At 46.6% G+C, this 16,836-nt stretch overlaps 1 protein-coding gene across 1 annotated transcript in view; it reads left to right on the plus strand.

Annotated features, from left to right (window-relative positions):
* Positions 1-16,836, plus strand: part of nubp1 (nucleotide binding protein 1 (MinD homolog, E. coli)) — a 32,219-nt gene that overhangs the window by 11,070 nt on the left and 4,313 nt on the right. Inside the window, exons 4-8 of the mRNA XM_012827138.3 lie at positions 2,322-2,390; positions 4,075-4,107; positions 4,999-5,089; positions 11,544-11,698; positions 16,094-16,204. Coding sequence (XP_012682592.1) covers positions 2,322-2,390; positions 4,075-4,107; positions 4,999-5,089; positions 11,544-11,698; positions 16,094-16,204 — 459 coding nt within the window. The remainder of the gene's footprint in view (positions 1-2,321; positions 2,391-4,074; positions 4,108-4,998; positions 5,090-11,543; positions 11,699-16,093; positions 16,205-16,836) is intronic.

Below are 16,836 nucleotides of genomic sequence, written 5' to 3' on the forward strand. Positions count from 1 at the left end.
CACACACACACACACACACACACACACACACACACACACACACACACACACACACACACACACACCCACACCAAATGCATAATGTGTACACTTCAACCCTCATGCATACACACCTGCTGACATACACACAAACACACACACACACGCACACCCCCCCCCCAAATGCATAATGTGTGCACTTCAACTCCCATGCATACACACCTGCTGACACACACACACACACACACACACACACACACGTAATCTTCAGCTGTGAACTTCTGTCTCAGGGTCCTCAGGGGGTCCTCGTGGCCATTTGTGAGTGTCAGATGAAGGCCTCTGTAAAAACAGGAGCCTGGAAGGATTGTGTTGTTTCAGAGAGATAGAGAGAGAAAGAGAGAGAGCACTGCAGGCGGAGAAAGGAGAAGAGGGGTTGGAAGGAAACGGAGTGTTGAGGAGTAAAGGAAAGTATGTGCCCTGAGGGCCGGGTGCAGAGCCACGTCCAGCACTGATCACAGCAGAGGAATCCCTCACGACCCTGACAAGGAAAAGTGTGTGTGTTTTAGAGGAGAAGTGTGTGTGTGTGTGTGTTTTAGAGGAAAAGTGGTTGTTCGAAAAAAAGAAAAAAAAGAGAGAATGAGGAGGACAGAGGGTCGTTTCCTCATATAGGGAAAGAGGAACTCTGACATGACCCAACCCATGCAGCACCAGAGAAACCAGTTTCCACGGGGACCGTAAACGAGGCCCTCCTCTCCAGCGCACACCACCTTACGTTCTCTTTTTCTTTTCTTTCCCTTTTTTCCCCCCTCTCCTCATCATACTCCTCTACCTCTACTTCCATCTCCCCTTTCCCCTCCTTTTGGTCTGGTTTTATGACACCCCTGTTTGCTTTCAGGGAATTTCCGTCAAGAAAGGAGAAAGCAGCGTGCTTGTTTCTGCTTTCGCGTCCTCACGGCGCATAAAGATATGGGAAGTGAGACTCCCACTGACCTGTGTCTCACTTTGGGGGAGGGAAAGAGAAACATTCACCCCCCCACCTCTTCAGTCTTCTGAGTTTATCATTTTGTCACAGATCAGTCAGAAAGCACAGGGTGCTCTCATGCTGAAGGATAGAGAGATGGAGGAGAGGGGTGGGGGGAAGGAGGGAGCGGGAGAGAGAAAGAGAGAGAGAGCGAGAGAAGGATAGAGAGATGGAGGAGAGGGGTGTGGTGAGGGGGGAGGCATCTGGCTTTCCCATCAGCCCCCCTTTTCTTCCTCTTCTAGAGGGAGGGAGGGAGAGAGAGGCAGAGGGAGGGAGGGAGGGAGAGAGATGGATGGAGGGAGGAGGGAGGGAGGGAGGGAGGGAGAGAAAGAAAGAAAAGGAGAGGGAGAGGAGTAGAGAGAAAGGCTGCCTCTGGTGTGTGATGTCCTAAACATCTGCTGGAGAGCCCAGGTCCCGGTGTCATCTGAAAGGCATGCTCCAGTCTGCGCTCCCCAACACCGCTGAGGGGCGGGAGAGAGAGAGAGGTGGTGGGAGGAAGGGAGGAAGAAGAACTGAAAGAGAGAGAGAGAGACTTTTGGTGAATTGCTGGATGCATATTCATTGAACTACCTACTTTTTGTCTGTTCTGATGACGATACCGTGTGTGTGTGTGTGTGTGTGTGTGTGTGTGTGTGTGTGTGTGTTAGCACCTGCTTGCATGAGTTTGATTTATCAGAAAGCAAAGCCTCCATCATAGTTAAATAATGAATGAATGAATTTACGAAGAGCTTTAGTCCTGGTGCCCAGCACACACACACACACAGATTGACACACACAGACAGACACACACAGACACACACACACGCCAGCTGGTATGCCTCGCCTCACTCGGAGAGCATCCACGACTTTTCATCACTGCCTGTCTGGAATGCTGGGATGGTCTTTGCCCATTTGGAAGGTCCACACGTCTTGGCACATGTTCACCCATGACTGGAAGGCTTTTTGGATAAACAGTAGTTTAGTGGCGCATGGAAAGCAACTCCAGTGGTGGAGGGGTTTCGAGTCATGTTGTTTCTCATACTGAGGGGGTTACTATAAGAGGTCGAGTTTTGGGTTCCGCTAGCACTGAGTAGAGCATCGTTTTGGCATTGAAGACTGCTGTGGGGTGAAGGCAAAGGAAGGTTGCAGATTCTGCAGAGAGGTGTCTGCGCTGCTGTCTTGCGTAACGTGTGTGTGGGGAAGGTGGTATGCCTCAGACACTTGGCAGTTCTGCAGTGCCTCCTGCTGTGCCGTGGATGGCTCTCCACTGCCACCTTATGGTACAAAGTGGAAATGGCATTGCAATTAATCACTCTCTCTCTCTCTCTCTCTCATATTTCAGGTTGCTCTGCTGGATGTGGACATCTGTGGTCCCTCCATACCTAAGATGATGGGCTTGGAGGGAGAGCAGGTACATCAGGTCTTCTTTTTGTGTTAATGTGTCTCTTAGCTTCCATATCTTTTTCCAGGCTTTTTCTGGACTCCCTGAACTGTATGTGTGCTTTGCCACTGTGCATTTAAGTAATTCAAACAACAAGTCATTGTAAGAATAAACACAAGGCATGCAGTTTTTAAACACTGTGTGCAAAATGTACCATCTTAAGAACATTTGTATTTATTTATTTATTTATTTATTTGTGCGGCTAGAAAATCGCGTTCTATCATATCGCGATTAAATCGCAAGTGCAATTAATCGTTCAGCCCTAACAATAACTACAGACTGTACCCTACACATAATCTTTATCAGCAGTGGCGGTTGTACATGGAGTTACGCCCCGGGCGAGACCCACTCCAAAAGAAAGTGAAAGACAAACTTAAATTTCTCAATTGACCTATCGCTAAGCCCTGCCCCCCTTAGTTACTGTTGCTAACTCGGACAAACTATAGGAGCTGACTAGAGTTCACAATGACAAAAAGATATCCCAAGAGGATCTAGTCTAGGCAACTTTTGGAGACAGGAGGACCTGATTTCGTCTAGAAGCCTTCAAAAGGGACTTCATTATGCAATGGAGGGATATGTACAAAATGTAAAACTAGATATGATGGATGACAAGCTTAAATTGGAGGCGAGAATTTACAGATCACAATGCAAGAGGGAGAAGCCTCATCTCACGGTCATCATGATTGCAGATAACAACATCCCATACCAGCATTGTTCATGCACTGCAGGGAAAAGATTAAATTAATTTACCTTCAGTTAATTTAACTCATCTGGAGAGGCACTGAGATGTAGACCTACGTTTATTAGTTTATTAACTAGCATTACCCTGTCCCTGACAGTGGCAGTGTCCTAGTGTAGCTATGTCAGTTACAGCTATGTTAAACAATCAAAATGCTAAATGTAATAATGGATTAACAATTGATATGCTCAGTTTAATAATGGATTAACATGACAACGTGAACGTTTGCCGACAACACACGCAGTCCGTTATGATAACTGTCTAGCTAGCTATCTAGCGCAGCTAGTGAATAGCTAACGGTAACTAGTTTTAACCAGAGATAACTTGCCTAAGCCTAGCATAACATCAGTGGTGAAAGTAAGCCGGTACTGTCAATGACAATAATGTGAATAATGAGTATGCCTATTATCATGTAGGCTTAGTTGATTACTTTAGCAGAGGAAAATTCCAACCTAAGAAGTTCCATTTGGGAGACCCAGAGGTGAACTGTCCCCCTTCCCCCTCCCCTTCCCCCTTCTCACGCAGGATCTGTGCCTACTTAGCGATCAGGGGTGCCTGCAGCTGCAGGGGGCGCCAATTTGCCAATTCCCCACACAGTGATATGATAGATAATAGAAAACCGCTTTGCGGCCAAGATGATTATTTTATTTATTTATTTATTTTTTTAAGTGCTCCTGCCGCCCCCCACGTGTCATGAAAAAGTGCCGCCCTGCCCGGTTCGCCCGTGCCCAAAACCGCCACTGTTTATCAGTAACTTCCTAGTGTTAGTAATTCACTTCATTGTAGGATCTGTCTGTCTGTATGTCTGTCTGTCTGTCTGTCTGTCTATCTATCCATCGGTCTGTTTGTCTCTTTAGCGTGCTGTTCTGGAATTGTATCTGAGTTAATACAGTGTGTCCCATGTTTATTGTACAGGTTCACCAGAGTGGTTCGGGATGGTCCCCTGTGGTAAGCTCTTCATATCTAGTTTGTACACCTATGAAAATGCAGCCAGGAAGAAAGATGATGTTTGCTTGCTACACCATGATAAATATCAAATATTGTAGTTGGCAGTGGTTTTGGTCATAAACTCATTGTGACGATGTGCCGTCACTACAGATGAGTGTGTGCTCTGACTGCCATGCCATTGAGCCTGGCTCTTTGGTCCATGAGTCCATGTTTGGCACCCTGTAGACCCGTCCAGGTGGGGTGACCACGCTCTCCCTTCACTACACTCATAAACTCATAAACTCTTCAAACAGTGCTTGAGATGTGTGTCGCAGATTATCTGGTGTCCCACTGGTGCCTAATAACTAGAACAAAATATCCAGCTTCAATTCTTGTTATTGTTTTGACTTTTGACATCAGACGGAAAGACTCCATGTCAATTTTTTTTTTTTTTAAAGGTTCAGTACCTGATTGGAATCAATTACACTATTTGTTGAGTGGAATTCTCCCTTGCATTGCTTTAGCTCTCAATCCAGTGTTGGTGCACAGTCCCAGCTCTGTACATGGGAATAAAAGACATTGGCTTGGACCCAGCCGTACACTATTCTGGCAAGTCAACAATGAGGGGCGCTCGTGCTCCGGCGCCTTTTCAGGAGCACGGTAGGGTGTGGCGTATTTGATTGGCTGTTGAGCTCAAATATTAACCCTTCACTAGGACGGCACCATGAAATAGTTAGCTTTTAATCGGTTCAGAAACACACACACTGATCGATAACTCGATTGAAACTAGATCACGTGGCACCAGATCCTACTCAGATCTCGTGTGCTTTTTGGACTTGGCTTAGTTATGGACCTGCCTAAACAGTGCGCTGGCTCCAGTGTGTGACTGTGTTTCCCTGTGTCCCTCTGTAGTACGTGGAGGACAACCTGGCAGTGATGTCCATCGGCTTCCTGCTCAGTAGCCCTGATGATGCAGTCATCTGGAGGGGCCCCAAGAAGAACGGTCTGTTTCCACCCACCCTTTTCCACTGGAGTTCCCACTAACTGCTGTCTGACTCCCTGTGTGTGTGTGTGTGTGTGTGTGTGTGTGTGTGTGTGTGTGTGTGTGTGTGTGTGTGTGTGTGTGTGTGTGTGTGTGTGTGTGTGTGTGTGTGTGTGTGTGTGTTTTTTGTATTTTTAATTTTTTTTATTTTGCCTCTTCTTAAGAAACCTTTTTAATCAGGCATGTAAGGGGAAAATAAATGATGATAGTATTGGGACGTAATAAGTGTATCCGTTGTTGTGTGAGGACATGAAACCTAGGGCTCTCCCTATGAATGTAGTTTCAGAGGGACCTCCATACAGTACTTATGACCCGTTACCCTAACAAAGCTCCTTGGCTTTATAGTGTCAGCGCGGTTTGGATGGGGAACATCATGGATGTCAGCATTGCAGAATCACAAAATTAAAATCTGTTGAGGCTAGTGATGAGCCAGTATATTAATGAGCTTAACAAGTAGTGCTAGCGTTGGTGGTGATTTAGCCGTGTGTGTGTGTGTGTGTGTGTGTGTGTGTGTGTGTGTGTGTGTGTGTGTGTGTGTGTGTGTGTGTGTGTGAGATGACTGTGTATTAAGGAGTTGGCGTAGCACTAATGGAATGGGCCTTTGTGTCAGTCTGTATTTAGACACTGCCCCTTTCACTTCCTCATCGTGGTTTTATTCACATGAACAACGCACTTCTTGATTTGTTTACTTTCACATTTCTGCTTAGCTGGACACACAATGTAAATTAAGTGGACACCGAATACACACACTGTCCTGACCTGCATGCTTCATTACATTTACATTTACATTTAGTCATTTAGCAGACGCTTTTGTCCAAAGCCACGTACAAGGGAGAGAACAGTCAAGCTAAGAGCAATAAAAAAGCATGGTGTAACAATAAATACTACTTTACATGAGAATTAGAAAAACAACAACCTAGAAAAGAGGAAAAAGAAGTGCAGGAATGTAACTGCTGAAGTGCAAGTTAAGCGCTAGTCAGGTGCCAGTTAGGAGGGGAGGTGCTCTCTGAAGAGTTGGGTCTTCAAAAGCTTCTTGAAGGTAGAGAGGGACGCCCCTGCTCTGGTAGTACTAGGCAGTTCGTTCCACCAACGTGGAACTACAAATGAAAATAGTCTGGATTGCCGTGCTTGCGCGGACGGCAGTGCCAAACGACGCTCACTAGACGAGCGCAGCGTCCTGGGTGTAACATTTGCCCTTACAAGAGCATTTAGGTAGGTGGGAGCAGAACCAGTAAGCACTCTGTAGGCAAGCATAAGTGACTTGAACTTAAGCGAGCAGCTACTGGCAGCCAGTGGAGCTCGATGAGTAGCGGGGTGACGTGTGCCCTTTTCGGTTGGTTGAACACCAGACGCGCCGCCGGCGTTCTGGATCATCTGTAGTGGTTTCACCACGCAAGCCGGCAGGCCCGTTAGGAGGGCGTTGCAGTAGTCAAGGCGGGAGCTCACCAAGGTTTGCACCAGCAGCTGGGTGGCATACTGGGTTAGGTACGGCCTGATTTTGCGGATGTTGTATAGCGCAAAGCGGCACGACCTGGAGACAGAGGCGATGTGGGCCGTGAAGGTCAGTTGGTCATCAATAATGACCCCGAGGTTTCTTGCTGTTTTGGATGGAGCAAGAGATAAAGAGTCAGTATTGATCTTGATGTTGTGGTGGATGACCTGTTTGGCTGGGAAGACCATCAGTTCCGTTTTGGCCAGGTTCAGCTGAAGGTGTGATTTTTCATCCATGTGGATATATCAGCGAGACAGTCCGAAATCCGCGCCGAGACCGTTGGTGTCTCAGGAGGGAAAGACAGAAACAGTTGAGTATCATCGGCATAACAGTGGTAGGAAAAAACCATGCGAGCGGATGATAGGGCCCAACAAGGTGGTGTAATGGCAAAGAGAAGTGGTCCCATCACCGAGCCTTGGGGGCACCCCAGTGGTGAGGCGGTGAGGTACAGACAGCTGACCTTGCCATGAACACGTTGAACGAGCGCCCAGTGAGGTAGGATTCAAACCAGGAGTGCGCATTGCCAGAAATGCCCATACTTGACAGTATGGACAGAAGGATGCGGTGGTTGACTGTATCAAACGCAGCTGATAAGTCAAGCAGGACGAGAGCCGAGGATTGAGCTGGCTGCTCTAGCTGTTTTAAGGCCTCCATTACAGACAACAGGGCTGTTTCGGTGGAGTGACCGCTTTTGAATCCAGACTGGTTCGGATCGAGGAGATTGTTCTTTGACAGGAACTCGGTGACCTGTTTGGAAGCTGCCCTCTCAATGGTTTTAGATAGGAGCGTGAGAAGTGAGACCGGTCGATAGTTTTCCACCTGAGTGGGATCGAGAAACGGCTTCTTGAGCAGCGGCGTTACCCGAGCCACTTTGAAAAGAGAAGGAAATGTTCCAGAATTAAATGAAGCATTAATCACCTGTGTTATTGCGGTAGACGGCAGGCGATATGGCTTGAAGGATGTTGGATGGGATGGGGTCCAGCGGGCATGTAGTTGGACGGCTACCTGTTAGGATTTTGGAGACCTCACTCTCGCTGAGAGGGATGAAAGAAGGAAAAGATGAGCTATTGACGGTTGCGCCCTTAGAGGAGGGGGACAGTTGGTCGAACTGTTGCCCGATGGCTGCCACTTTCTCTGTGAAAAAGGAAGCAAAGTTATCAGCAGTGAGGTTAGTAGCTGGGAGGGGAGGAGGAGGGTAGAGCAGAGTTTTGAAGGTGGAGAATAGTTTCCGAGCGTCAGTTGCACCGTTGATTTTGTCATTGAAAAAAGTCTTCTTAGCAGCAGTGATGCTGGATGAGAAGGAGGCCAGCAGTGTCTGGTAGCTTGCAAGATCGTCCAGCGCGGCAGATTTGTGCCACTTTCTCTCAGCCGCTCTGAGATTGGAGCGCTGCGTTCGGAGGGTATCACTCAGCCACGAATGAGACTGGGTAGATCGAGCAGGTCTGGTGGAAAGTGGACACAAGCTGTCCAAGCATGAGCTCAGAGTGGAGCAGAGAGCTTCTGTGGCATCATTGACACCTAGTGAGGAGAAAGTGGATAAAGGTGGAAGAGCAGAAGAAACCAGAGAGGAAAAGTGGGTGGGAGAGAGGTTGCGCCGGAACGAGACCATCGGAGGGGGGACAGAGGGTTGCTCAATGAGCCGAACATCGAAGCGAATGAAGAAGTGGTCCGAGCAATGCAGAGGGGTTACCGTTAGGTTGTCCGTGGTGCAGTTCCGAGCAAGGATGAGGTCAAGCTCTTTTCCTGCTTTGTGAGTTGGAGGAGTGGGGACCTGTTGTAGGTCGAACGAGTGAACCAGGGTTCGAAAGTCAGCTGAGTTGGGATTGTCTAGGTGGATGTTCATGTCGCCAAGGATGAGTGTTGGACACTTCTGCTCAGGGATGGATGACAGCAGGGTGTCCAGCTCATGGACGAAATCACCCTGTTGTCCTGGTGGACGGTAGATAACAATCACATAAGTTTTAACAGGAGCAGTTACCATAATTCTTCTCTTGGCTCTCTTCGAAGGCGGTCGCATTTTTCTCTCCCTCTCCTCCCCTTGACCTTCCCTGCTTGGCTTCTATCGTCTTGTCTTGTCTTCTGCTATACTTGAGAGACTCTCTCCGCATCGCTCTTCGAACTAAAAAACAACATGGATTTGATCTCTTGGTCTCTCAATGCAATTGACACCATCTTCTCATCGAGAAGCTCGGGTTCGGGGGAACCTGTATGTCCTCCCGGGACGTTCGCAGCTGGCTACATGATGGACGCGTGGGAGCAGTGCCGTGTCGTGTGCCTAGCAGCCCTTTCCGTGGAAGACGTTGAAGACATCTACCTATTCGGAACTATGATTACAGGATTTCTGCTGTTTGGATTAGGCGCTACCCTGATTTATCGGAAAATTAAGGAAACGGCGACAGCTGTCATTAGCCCCCTAAGGCTGCCCGAAATGATTGATGCGCTGGGTAGAGTTGTGGGCACTCAGACTGTGGCTTCAAACCGCCAGATGGATAACAACAAGGAGATGTTCACGGCTCTGCAAATGAAATTGGTTAGAATTGAAGACCTGCTATTAAAATGGGAGAAAAGGTCTCATGAGTAGAGGCGCAAATTGAATGCAGCTACTTGCAAGACCAAACAATCCCAATCTTATCTGCTTTCGGCTCCCTCAACCGGCAGGGGCCTTGGCCAAGGCCGTTGCTGGAAAAACAACTCCCCTGAAGATTGCTGCAGTGAGACTCTCTCTCATTCCCTTCCCCCTTTCCACAGACACCTGTGGATTGTTGTCTCTGTCCAGGACCCTTACAAGGCTGTCTCCATGGCAACGACAATCTTGCGAACTGAGAATCTGTCTGATTGTGGTCTGGGGGAAGGAACAACCCAGGCCTACTCATACATGAACTTTGCATGAACTTTTACATACATACACACGTACATACTACTTACAGATATGCATTCACTCCCCCCTCCCCCCATCCCACGCCTTCGCCGCTTCATACCCCCAATGTGACAGGACGGAGTCTGTGATATGCGCTTTTCATAGCGCTGACATCCAGCTGGCTGCTTGTCTGTATTGGTCTACCTTCTTCCCCCTCTGGTTGGGCTTAGAACACCCAGTCTTTGGTTGACCCCCCCAGTGACAACAGAGATGCTACTGTGACACATGGCTATGGCAGAGTCAAAATGAAAAAAAGTTTACCTTGTTTGTGAACCTTGTTTCGGTGGACTTGTACAGGTAGACTTGTACGTCTTTACCCAAAAAGGTCTTCACACGAAAAGGGCTGAGCACGAGGGCTGACACTTCCGCTGACGCTTCAGCAGCAGCCCTATGGAAGTAGCATGCTCACTGATTGCACCTGGCTGAAGGCCCTCCCAGCTTCATACACACACAGGCATCACCGAACAGACACCTCTCTCTATTCATAGCTCTTGAAGTCGTGAAGACTTTAATGCACCGAGGAGTAAAGGGTTCACACTTCTACAAGATCAACACAAACGCAGAGACAACAGGAGCGCACTGGTTCTGCTACTTCTTGCAGTTTTTCCTCGTCATCGGACAAAAATGAGATCCAGTATTTTGTTACGCAAGAATGACAACACCCATATGTCATTGTTGCATACCTGGTCATTTAGCCATCTAATAAAGTCACATGTCTCTAGCATAAGCAATGGAGGACTATTTATAATGAACCAGTATTTCAGGTTCTGATGGGTCAGGACCTCAACAAGCCTGCGCTGAAGAGTCAGTACAGCGTATAACAAAAGACAACATCGCATCTGATGGGTGAAAATTCACCCTAGTTACCTCAGGACTCCGGAGCTGCATATAAGTATATTTTTTAGACAAATAACAACAATTGCAACCGGGCTCACTCCCAGCACAAGGCTGAAAGTGAAGCCATATTAAACACATCGCACAAGGTTTATATAGACAGAAGTTGAGCGTTCAGCAGGGATAACCACGTGGTGGATTTCTGACGTCCGAGGCAAGGAGGGAAGTTTTGCAAGGTCGGTAGAAGCACAGTTCGACCCTTCTTATCACCTCTGGTCTAAACATGCTCTTGTACATATGCAGACTAAGTGGCACCTAATAATCTAAGTTACACACGCACACAAAAAAATCAATGTTCCTGCTTTCATAAGCACATGATTCATCCAAGGAATATATTAATACAAGGCACTTGATTCATATATTCTTAAGTCATTAACAGTGTTTGGAAATTATCTCCATCAGCATCTCCTGCCCGTGTGGGTTTGGCATTCCTTATCGAAGGCCTGTTTGACCGAGAACTTGGTTGACCGGTCAAACTCATTACAGATTAGATGTCATTCGTGCAATGATTGTCTTTAGTGTTTAATTCATCCGGAAGGATTAAACATTAAATGGCCATCGCTGATCAATTACACTATTTGTTGAGTGGAATTCTCCCTTGCATTGCTTTAGCTCTCAATCCAGTGTTGGTGCACAGTCCCAGCTCTGTACATGGGAATAAAAGACATTGGCTTGGACCCAGCCGTACACTATTCTGGCAAGTCAACAATGAGGGGCGCTCGTGCTCCGGCGCCTTTTCAGGAGCACGGTAGGGTGTGGCGTATTTGATTGGCTGTTGAGCTCAAATATTAACCCTTCACTAGGACGGCACCATGAAATAGTTAGCTTTTAATCGGTTCAGAAACACACACACTGATCGATAACTCGATTGAAACTAGATCACGTGGCACCAGATCCTACTCAGATCTCTCGTGTGCTTTTGGACTTGGCTTAGTTATGGACCTGCCTAAACAGTGCGCTGGCTCCAGTGTGTGACTGTGTTTCCCTGTGTCCCTCTGTAGTACGTGGAGGACAACCTGAAAGTGATGTCCATCGGCTTAAACATTGCTTTTATTGCAGGATTAAACATTAATTGGCCATCGCTGACGCTGAGCTTGTTTACTTCACTGCAGGGATGATCAAACAGTTTCTGCGGGATGTGGACTGGGGGGAGCTGGACTTCTTGATCGTGGACACACCCCCCGGCACCTCCGACGAGCACCTGTCCATAGTTCAGTACCTCGGGGAGGCTCGCATAGACGGTGCAGTCATCATAACCACGCCACAGGTGAAACCTTGTGTAAACACATGAACACACACCCTCACACACACACACACACACACACACTCACACACACACTCACACATCAACACACACTCGCACACACACTCACACATCAACACACACTCACTCACACACACACACTCACACACTCACACACACACACACACACACACACACACACACACTCACACATCAACACACACACACACACTCACACACTCACACATCAACACACACACTCACACATCAACACACACACTCACACATCAACACACACTCACACACTCACACACTCACACACATCAACACACACACACACACTCACACATCAACACACACTCACTCACACACTCACACATCTCACACATTCACACACTCACATTCACACACACACACACTCACACACACAGAAAATCTTGTACCATGAGTGGATTCAGGCTGAAGGCAGGGGGGGGAGTGTTGTTCCTGTCTCAGACTTGCTCCCTTTATACTGGTGGCAAAGGGAGGTTGACTGAGTGGGGGTGGGGATGGACACATTTGCCAGGTCTGGCATGGAGATGTTGCTCATCTGAAGTCTTATCTTCCAACTCACTGCCATAAAAAAAAACTGTAAACAGTGCTAGGATTGCTTCAGAGGCAGATTATATTGGCTTAATGTTTAAGTGATTGAAGCCTTTCCAACACAGACACACACACACACACACACACACACACACGCACATACACGCACATACATACACTTTTACATAATTACACCAAGAGGCACAAAAACATGGCTACATATCTGTAGAATAGTAATGCGTGGATCGTCTCTGATCCGCATGTATGCATGGATCATCCACCCACCCGAGTGGTTTAGAGACCTGCTCCTGACCACCGACCAGACATCACCATTATCTCTCAGTGGGACATTAAGCGTGATGACATGGTAACATATTACACTGAAGTAGGCTGGTTTTAAATAAATGAAATAAATGGGTATCTCCCCGAAATAAAATTCTGAATGACTTCCCAGATACAAACAATTAGGAACTAATACTAACATTATAAGAGCTAATACCAACATTCTAAAAGCTAATGCTAACATTCTAAGAGCTAATACTAACATTCTAAGGATGTCCAACATAAAAAAAATAAATAGGCTAATAAGTAGGCCTATAAAGTGCTCATCAGTTCAAAATAAATGAAAAGAGCTTGTAGCTTCTAAAGCCTAGAACCAATCCTGGTGCCAATCTAGCATAAATGTATAACGTAAATACATTAATCGCCTGTCATGTTCACCTGAGGTGCCTTATCCTGTATTCTGGCTGACGCTGAGTTCTTCATTCAGAAGTTCCCGCACTTGCTTCATCACCCCCAGTCAACATTTTCAGCGATTGAAGTCTAGGACCGGGAACCGTGGGCACTCAGTGAGTGGGAGTTAGAAGCATCTTCTCCTCAAGCAGGCTAGATACGCGAGCACGGAGAAACTATGCATGATGGATCTCCAGACTTGGGCGCGCAATGTTTCCTAGGTTTGAAAAAACATAGCAACGCCGTGGGAATTGTCTGGTGTCTCTCTCCTTCCCACTCATTAATGGCTAATTTGAGGAGAGTTATGCATTTGAGCAGTTCATCAGCTGGTCTTCAAAGATGCCCTCCATCCAATGCAGCTGATCTCTGTTTTCCAGGAGCTGTCTGATGTCGCTGTGCTGCTTCAGTATAGATTTCAGCGTATGGACTTTGTTGTTCCAGCGAACTTTACATTCTTCAATCACAGTGTGCGCCAATCTCCCCGCAGCCACAGTTCTCTTCAGGAATGTTACGAGGCTTTCGCAGTTTTCTAACGTTTCCACCACATCTTTGATATATTCTGGTGCATTCTTCTCACTGAATGTCTGTCCCAACACCGTGTTCAGTGTGTGTGTGTGTGTGCGCGGAGCACAGGACCCAGTGGCAGGTCAAAATTGCACACTTTAAATTAGGGCCCTGATCACTGAGGAAAACTTTTTCGTCTGCTGGTATTCCATAATTCATCAACACATTGGTTATTTGGTCATGGATATTTTCGCTGATCTTTTCTGAGATGACTGTCAAATTCCACTGTGGCCAGAATATGACTATCCAGGTGCCTGGATATTCAAGAAGAGGGCATATACAGTCATGCACAAATTTGGATTTAAAGTTCTTGTGGAGCTCTTTTGCTTTCTTTACAGATGTCGGTTAAAGTGTTTATCTGACTTGGCTAGCTTCTTGCTTCAGCACATACTTGATGTAGCATGTTTGAGGTCCCAGTTTGTGCCTAACATACATGCAGCGCTTCACTGCTGTTGCATGACTTACCCAGCATTTGACTCAGAGTGATTAGGTGAAAACCCATAATCATTTTCACACGGAAACTTTCGGCACTTCCTTTATCTTTAGTTCTCCTTTTTAAAATTTCTCTGATCCTTTTTGCCATCAGAGTCTAATCTACTATTTTGTTTTTCGACGAAAAATGATACTCAAAATAGGTTTACATTTAAGAGCATGTAATTCATATTTTCCTCATTAATGATGTATTATTTTGCCCATCCACTATTAATCAGAATGTTAATGTGTATGACTCGGTCTGCGAGATCCGCAGATTAACCGTGGTACCCGTGGCTACAATCTGCAATCCGCACATCACTCCTGTAGTAGCATGTGAACAAAAACACGCATTCAGATGAGTGATGCATTTAATCATGCTCTTATTCTCTTACTGTCTCCCTCAAACACCTCCAGACACACAGACACACACAGACACACACAGACACACACAGACACACACAGACACACACAGACACACACAGACACACACAGACACACACAGACACACACAGACACACACAGACACACACAGACACACACAGACAATAATACTAGCATTAGAGAAAGAATCAGGAAGCACACTCATGAGTTTGGGGAATTACACTTGATCAAGACCTTTTGGTTGTCTTGGCAACATGCCCAGCCATTGTTGTCAGATGTCCGTGAGAGTGACTGTCTTTCTGTCTTTGCCTGTAATGAGGTATAACCCTTGTTCTTCATTTGAGCCGCTATACTAGACATCAGCTTGAATTGGGATCCTCAGTTGGCAGTTAACACCCAGGGTGTCGGTCAACCCCCAAATAAAGGGGAAACGAGCAGTTTTTTTTTAATTCTGTCCGATTAACTGTTATACAGAATGACGCCGCCTCCCCTGTAAATGTACGTGTTGATTCATGCCAGAGTCATGTTGGCCTGCCAGGTTTGTGTTGTATAATTCACAAAGCACACAGCCTCACACCCATGTCAGCGTCTCAGTCCGCTGCACAACAAAGGAGCGTCAAACAAAAACAGTTTTCGGCTCGTTCACTCAAGCGAGGGCCAACTCCCATTCGGAGAAAAAGAGGAGGGTTTTTTTTGGGGCGGGGGGCTTTGTTTACCATGTTTGATTGCCACTGATTCAGGAGTCTCTGGACATATGTTGACACAGAGAGTCTCCAGTCACACCTGTCAGGTGTGTGTGTGTGTGTGTGTCTGATAGAGCGGTCTCTCTTCGTACCCCAGAAGAATGTCATTGCTAGGAACTATGCAAAACTGCAAGGCTGTCCAGCGATGCATGAACTGTTGATCAGCCCAAGGAGGAAGCGGGGCCTCAGACACTTTCGCTTCCCCATACTCTCTGACGATCATCTCTGACCATCAGACATTTCATCTCTCTGTGATCTCTCTTCCATGGGCAAGTGGTACCAGAACAATATGCCCTGTGTCAATAGCTCACCTCTTTTTTTTGTTTTGTTTAATTTTCTTCCTTTTAATTTTAATATTCAAAATGTATTGGTTTATTCAATGTGTTCATGTATTTGGCAAAGTTGCCAAGGGTACATATTGGTGGCCACTCTTGTTTCTGAGCATAGAATTTAACCTTCTCTGTTCTTACCGTATGTGCCGTGGTTCAGTTTTTCCTTGCCCCTGTCACCATGGTGCTTTCTCTAAGGGGGTTTCAGGCCCTGGGCTCTGTAAAGCGCCTTGAGACCATTTTATTGTTTTGGCACTATATAAATAAAAATGGAATTGAATTACCTATTTATCTCCTGTAAAAAGTTTATGCGAAATAATGAATCTCTGTATATATGCTGCTTTGATTCCTCTTAATCATTTACCAGACCTACATCACTTAATGGTTAGAGTATCAAGTGGTTAAAGGATTTTGTAGCCTTGGGAAAAGCAGTACCTCTGTACTGCGGGAGTTTGGCTCATGTGTCTAACAGCAGCCATTTCCTACACCTGGTTGTTTAGCTTTACAGTGGGCTGTAGTAATTGACAGGACATTTCTCAACAACAGAGTAACTCACTCTCCATTTATTTCCCTCTCTCCCCCACCCCGCTCCCTCCCCTCCTGGACTCCTACAGGAAGTGTCGCTTCAGGACGTGAGGAAGGAGATTGGCTTCTGTCAGAAGGTCAAGCTGCCCATCATCGGTGTCGTGGAGAACATGAGTGGCTTTGTGTGCCCCAAGTGCAAGGCAAGTCCCACTGCCCCGCCCCAAATGCCACCACTGAGATAAGCTGACGGGAACAGGCCTGGCCCTCACCCAACGCTCAGATCCTTCCTGGAACCAGCTGAAGCTGGATAAGACATTACAGATTTGGGTCTCCATTAAATTACCACAGGCCTGCTGACCTTTAGCTCACGCTACTGTTACCTGTGTGCACTGCTGCCATAATGTGACCATAAAACAGTGAGATGGTAGGTTTTATTGTCAGGGTGTCTTGTTTGGATCCAGAATACTGGTCTTCACACTTCATTTGGGCAGGCTGATGAGTGGAAACAGGAAGTGTGAGTGAGGTTAACTTCCCTTCCTTAACTTTACCAAGGTAGCTTTGGTTTGGTTAAGATGGCATCTGTTTTGCCGGCATCTGTTTTGCCGGACGTGCCTCTCTCGGTGGGGGACGTGACTAGGACCGCTCAAGGAAGGGGGAAGGATGTGAGGAGATTAGAGTGTGACTGACTACTATAGAACTCAGCATGGTTATTAATGTGACATTCAGTTGTCTTTAAAATCTCTGGTTGCACCCCTTGAAGCCAATTTATAGTCCAGGCAACTATGAAGTGTTGCTCGACAAATAAATGGGTAACACTTCATTTGGATAGTCT

The sequence above is a fragment of the Clupea harengus genome, chromosome 1, assembly GCF_900700415.2.
Source record: "Clupea harengus chromosome 1, Ch_v2.0.2, whole genome shotgun sequence".
Classification (NCBI taxonomy): Eukaryota; Metazoa; Chordata; class Actinopteri; order Clupeiformes; family Clupeidae; genus Clupea; species Clupea harengus.